This window comes from Condylostylus longicornis, unplaced genomic scaffold (genome assembly GCF_029603195.1).
Source record: "Condylostylus longicornis isolate FDR11 unplaced genomic scaffold, ASM2960319v2 ptg000305l, whole genome shotgun sequence".
Taxonomy (NCBI): domain Eukaryota; kingdom Metazoa; phylum Arthropoda; class Insecta; order Diptera; family Dolichopodidae; genus Condylostylus; species Condylostylus longicornis.
The window spans coordinates 37,061-43,293 of record NW_026578269.1 but is presented as its reverse complement, the minus strand read 5'-3'; the positions used below and the strand labels follow the sequence as shown (position 1 = coordinate 43,293).

General features: G+C 39.7%; 2 protein-coding genes across 2 annotated transcripts; one reads left to right on the top strand and one right to left on the bottom strand.

The window, feature by feature from the left end:
• Positions 1-45: 45 nt before the first annotated feature.
• Positions 46-2,737, top strand: LOC129616838 (uncharacterized; the record flags this gene model as incomplete). Its single annotated transcript, XM_055532385.1, is given in 15 exon segments — positions 46-81; positions 83-136; positions 138-195; positions 390-557; positions 603-670; positions 672-774; positions 869-1,089; positions 1,364-1,530; positions 1,580-1,727; positions 1,823-1,909; positions 1,912-1,956; positions 1,958-2,008; positions 2,118-2,360; positions 2,461-2,471; positions 2,629-2,737. Coding segments are annotated over 15 exon segments (1,569 nt in total), but the record flags the coding sequence as incomplete, so codon positions are not given.
• Positions 2,738-3,231: 494 nt separating this feature from the next.
• On the bottom strand, positions 3,232-5,736 carry LOC129616837 (calcium-dependent protein kinase 5-like). Its single transcript, XM_055532384.1, is given in 13 exon segments — positions 3,232-3,363; positions 3,413-3,494; positions 3,620-3,731; positions 3,801-3,897; positions 3,954-4,034; positions 4,145-4,233; positions 4,287-4,379; positions 4,382-4,433; positions 4,473-4,546; positions 4,661-4,828; positions 4,908-5,182; positions 5,370-5,544; positions 5,613-5,736. Coding segments are annotated over 13 exon segments (1,554 nt in total).
• Positions 5,737-6,233: the final 497 nt, after the last annotated feature.

Below are 6,233 nucleotides of genomic sequence, written 5' to 3'. Positions count from 1 at the left end.
TTTTTCAGAACTACTCTTTCAATTTTTTGGCGTATCCTTGTTCTTCAGGAATGTCGCGGACGCAATTTGTTTTTTTCCACGAAACATCGCGGACAGCATCAGAGATTGCGATATCATATTCATCTCGGTGAATACGTCCCACCAAACAATTCGGTATAGGCAAAGGCATGGCTGCAGACCTTAGTGCATGGTACGTCATACACGCACGTCCTTCAGAGATGTCTCAATTCACTTACTATATCAGATTTCCACCCATATTCTCATCCATCATCTCTCACCTATCCATTCAACTATTTCCTTCCATTTTATTCAACTATTTCCTTCTTCTTCTCTTCATTGCACTTCCACTTCTATCTATAGTCCTCTTCATTATTATTTTACAGGGAGATGGCTTCCCCGTAGTATTGCTGCTCATGCAGCATCGTCCAAAATCGTCATCGAAAAATCAACCGTTCCTGTGAGGACAGCTGAAGGTTTGCATCGAGTTCTAAAAGCGAACCCTTTGAATTCCAAAGTGAAATTTGCTATTTTGTCAAATCCTGAATTTTTGGCTGAAGGTGATTCAAACATAAATTTGTTTTTTTATATCTTCTTATTTTTAGGAACGGCGATTCGTGATTTGGAACGACCTGATCGTGTTTTAATCGGAGGACAAGAGAAAACTCCATTGGGGACAGTTCGCAATTTCCGTTCTTGCTGATATTTATGGTCGTTGGGTACCACATGAGAGAATATTAACAACAAATGTTTGGTCGTCCGAACTATCAAAATTGGGTCAGTTGGAAAAAAAAGTAGAAATTGTCACTTGTTCACCTTAATTTTTTTTTTCTTTGGTTCACAAGTTCACAAAAATCTGGTTCTCTCTCAGTTGCGAACTCCTTCTTAGCTCAACGTGTTTCCTCGGTCAACGCAGTTTCGATGTTGTGCGAGCGAACTGGGGCTGATGTTCGTCAAGTTGCAAAAGCTGTTGGTGCAGATTCGAGAATCGGACGAAAATTTCTGGACGCTTCTGTTGGATTTGGCGGAAGTTGTTTGCAAAAGGATGTTCTGAGTTTGGCATATCTTTGTGATTTCTATGGACTCAAAGAAGTGAGAATGATCATATATATATAGATGTATATATAGATATATATATAGATATATATATAGATGTATATAGATATATATATATGTATAGATAGATTTTTATATTAGAAATGATATACAGATAGATAGATTTTTATATTAGAGATGATATACAGATACTTGTATCAGTGATGATATACACACACATATATATATGCATTTATGTATCTCTCCACTGCTACGATTTATAATTGTTTCATTTTCATACGTAGATTTTGATTTGGGTTTATTATTTCAGGCTTCAGAGTATTGGCTCATGGTCAAAAACATGAATGACCTTCAGAAATGTCGATTCGCCCAACGTGTTATTCATGAATTGTTCAATACTGTGAACAAAAAGAAAATCGCAATTTTTGGATTCGCTTTTAAGAAGAACACCGCGGACATCCGCGAGACAGCAGCATTGTGAGATGGATGACTCGTTTATAACTCAATGATCTGTTCTACTTCTTAGGGATGTTTGCTCTGCATTGATGAACGACGGAGCTTACCTTTATGTATATGATCCACAAGTAGATGAGACCTCAGCTAGACAAGAATTAGTCGATCGCCAATCGCGTCTTAATGAGAATTTTGATTTGAGCAAGCAATTCTTCTTCGAGGTTCGTAGAGTTGATCATTTTCCCCTCATTCCATGTCCCAATTCCCATGCTCATCCATGTCCCAATTCCCATGCTCATCCATGTCCCAATTCCAGACCTCTCCAGCTGCAGCAGTTAAGGATGCTCATGCTATTGTGGTTCTAACGGAGTGGGGACGAATTCCAATTTTGCGATTACAACGCTTTTTTTTGATTGTATGGTGAAGCCTGCATTTATATTTGATGGGAGAAAACATCTTGAATCACAGAAGGCTTGCGGAAATTGGTTTTGAAGTGCATGGCGTCGGAGTCCAACGCGACACTCAGAAGTCTTCGGGAGGATCACCGATGAGTTTTTTTTATGCGATTTTGATTTATTGTTTGATTCTATTTTTTTTACTTGTCTTTGTAGACAGTTAGAAACTTGATTTTATGGATGTCCCATAAAATATTTTTATCAGATGATGGACAGAGATCATCCACTGATTTACCTTGTTTGTGTTCTAGCGTTCGTGGATCCTTTGTTTATAGCGAAGATATTAATTGCACAGAAATCGGATCTGACTGCACGTTATGTCTCGCTCATGTCAACATCTGCAAATTTTGTGTCCAGGAGGCTGATGGGGGAATGACAAACAGCACAATCCAGTTCAGGGTGAGCTATCTCTTCTCTTTCTCTCTCAACATCCTTTTATTTATCGGATATAGTATATACTGTATACTCATATATTAAATTTTATTCATTTTCATTGAAGGATTGTGCGGTGTGAGTAAAGAGACGTGCAAGGAAAGCACCAAGTTGGAACTTCACAACAACACCCAAGGGCAGTGCGGAGAAGAAGGAGGGTTCACTTCATGTCCCAAATGCATCAAGCTGGATGGATACGGTTATTGTAGTTTGAGTAGGAGTGTTGCAATAATAGAAAATATCATTCACATCAACTCATCATAAAACTGCTCACATCAACTCATCATAAAACTGCTCACATCAACTCATCATTAAAAACTGTCCATTCATCATCATCATCATAAATCTGTCCTTCTTTCATTCAGGAGAAGCTACAGGAGTAGTTGTCGAATTTTGTGGACTCAGACACCAGATCTCTCGAGATTGTGTAACGATCTCATTTAGCGATGGTTCACGGGTTGATGCGGTTTCAACTTTTGACAATTGTTCAGAAATTCCGATCTATCCGAAAAGCGGAGCGACAGACGTTCGGAGTGGAACACCTTTCTCCCTCTCACTCATCTTCTTAGTCTTCTTCTAGATTTTCAGGAAACTAGAATTTCAGTTTCTGACTTATTTCTTCAATTCTTCTTTAATTCTTATTTCTCAATTCTTATTCATCACCCTAAAATTTGATGCGTTCTTGCATTCATCTAAAATTTGATGCGTTCTTGCGTGGCCTAGAATTCATTACAACGAATCGTAGAAAAAGAAGAATAACATTACAACGTCGAAAAAAGATGAGCGGGATATAGTCAATCAAGTTGGGGAGCCTTCGATTTGCCAAAGATGATGATACTTAGTCAAGTTTTCGATAGAGGAGGGCTTTTGCCTTTGAAAACGGTGAACTATCAAGCTTCTTCTTCTGACTGCCTCTCATCATTTTCATGAACTCTTCGAAATCTATACTGCCATCATTGTTTGTGTCAACCTAAACAAGTCGTCATTCTCTTAAATATCTTTTTCGAGTGATCGTTTACCTCCTTAACCATTTCCTCGATCATTTCGCGAGTAAAGGCTTCTTGAACAAAATTCATTTCCAATACTTTTCGCATTTCATCGCTGAAACAAAATAACAAACAAATTCAAAACAAGAGCAAAATCACGTCCAAGCAACAAATAGGGAGTATTCCCCAGATTCATTCGAGCTGATCTCTATGGACTACAAATACTCCCAAGATACTCACATGGTTATCTTTCCGTCGCCGTCCAAATCAAACACTCTGAATGCAGCCTTACAGACAGCTTCTTGTTCGTATAATTTATGATCGATAGAGGCGGCAATGAATTCCGTATAATCTACAAAAATAGAATATGCAAAAATAGAATATCCGCTGCTAAATCAACTTGAAGCGATTGTGAACACACCAATAGTCCCGTTGCCGTCGGTGTCCAATTCCTCCAGTATTTCTACAATTTCGTCTCCGTATTTCACGTTCATATTCGCCAGGCCAGCGCTAACTTCCTGAAGCACAATCACAAAATTCAGAAGCTTCTATGGATGTTCATTTAAAAACGTACTGAGATGGTTAAGACGCCATCAGCGTTTTTGTCAAGCGCTGAGAAGATCTCATGAAGCTTTCCGATATCTTTCTCCGTCATCTAAAAAAAAATGTAATGGTCATTCAAATGATGTGATCGTCATTCAAATCCTTGGTGTTTAATTTTGCCCCCCATTTCCCTCCAAGGAGTCAACTGCAATTGGGACATACCTGGTAGGCCACGACTGTTAAAGCGAGTTTTTTCAATTTAATGTGGCGCTGGAAATTCCTAAACTTCTCTAATAAATCCCCCCCAAGCTCTGAAGGACAATTCAGCACGACATTAACAGACATTATAGGCCATGAGGCTCACTATTGGTTAATGGTGACTCTTGCGTTAGCGCTGCTTGGTTGTAATACTGAACCCAAGGATGCTGTAGAGCTTCAGAAGCAGTGAGGCGCTTGCGGGTTCAAATGTCAAAAGTCCACGAATAAGATTTTTGGCGTGATCTGAAACTTTCTGGAACAACATTTAATAAGAATGGGATGAAGGACTTACTCCCCAGTATTTGGCCTCAAACGCGTATTCACCAATTTTAACTTTTCGCAATATTTCCTTATTGTCTTTCCCATCTACAACAACAAAACATCCAGACTTTTAGTCTTGGATCCCTCAAGTGGATCCCTCAAGTGAATCCCTCAGAAGTCACATCGGTGGATAATACGTTTCCATAGCTACAGACTTACGAAACGGAGGAAATCCGCTGAGTAATATAAAAAGAATGACGCCAGCACTCCAAAGGTCGCACTGCTTGTCATAATTTCCAAACAACACTTCGGGAGCGACGTAGTACGGCGTCCCAACGACGGAGGAAAATTTATGATTTTTGGTGCATTTAGCAGCAAACCCCCAATCTACAAGGAAATGGATTTGCAAAAGAAGATCATGCAGAAAGAGGGAGACGGGCGACTTGAAATCGGTGGTGACACTTACCAATAACCTTAAGGGCGCTGAGAGGTGAGGAGTCGCTGTATAGAACATTTTCAGGTTTGAGATCTCGATGCATTACATCATTTGCATGGCAATAAGCAACGGCTGAGAGGATTTGCTTCATAATTGAAGCAGCATAGCGTTCACTGAAATGTCCACTCTTAATAATACGATCAAAGAGTTCTCCTCCTGTACATAATTCCATCACCAAGTATAAATCTTTTTCATCTTCGAAGACTTCAAACAAACGGATGATGTTGGGATGATCCAAGCGTTTCCTACAAGTGAATCAGATGACAGTATAGATATCGGATAATATCGAATGATGAATAGATAATATCGAATGATGAATAGATAATATCGAATGATGAATAGATAATATCGAATGATGATTGGATAATATCGAATGATAATTAGATAATATCAAATGAACGTGTTCATCAATCATTTCGGTGATTTGCTTACATGATAAGAATCTCTCTCTTTAGACGAGTTATATTTTCTATTTTCGGTTTATATACAATTTTAACTGCGCGAGTTGTTCCTGTGCGGAGATCTCGTGCGGCGACAACTGAACCATACGATCCCTTTCCAAGACTCTTAATATTGATATCATAATAGTCCTTCAACGAGGAGGATCCTGAAGCAATCAAGAAAACACTTTAAAAAAACACACTTTTTGAGTGAGTGTTCGTTCTAGTGACGAACCCATTAAAATTTCCTGCTTGATGATTGATGAGCGATGAAAAATTGGTTTCATCGAAGCGCTTGGAGATCCAGGAATGTTGACTGAAGATCGCCGTCTTCTTTCTGGGGAAGCCAAGCCCTCCATAAGCATCGCCTTGCTGATGGTTTCTGTCAAAAACGATGATGAATCAAGAAATAGACGAAGACGTACCTGTGGAGAGCTGGGTAGACGCCTCAGTGAAGGACTTTGAGGTGATAATGTATTTCCCAGATGACGAGCTCATTTCTGGCTTTGACGATGAAGGGGGGGCGAGAGGCGACAAATCCTTGGGGCCCTTAAGAAGACAAATAGAGTGAGAGTCCTTCTCTGCTACCCAGTTACCACAGGGACTAGGATCTACACACCTTTCCGCCAGGTTTTGCACACTTCGTGCAAAGATTTGCCAGTTCAGGTTTCGTTGTATCTGGAGCTTCTATATTGGACGAGATGAGCATTCAGATTTGGATGTCCTTGATCGCGTTCATTAGCGGCGACGGCAGCTCCTGAAGTTGTCATACATGAAGAAGATAGTCACACAGATCATACATTAATTTGCATGGAGAAAAATCTGGGCCGCCATGCCAATGTCCCAATAGTCAGAA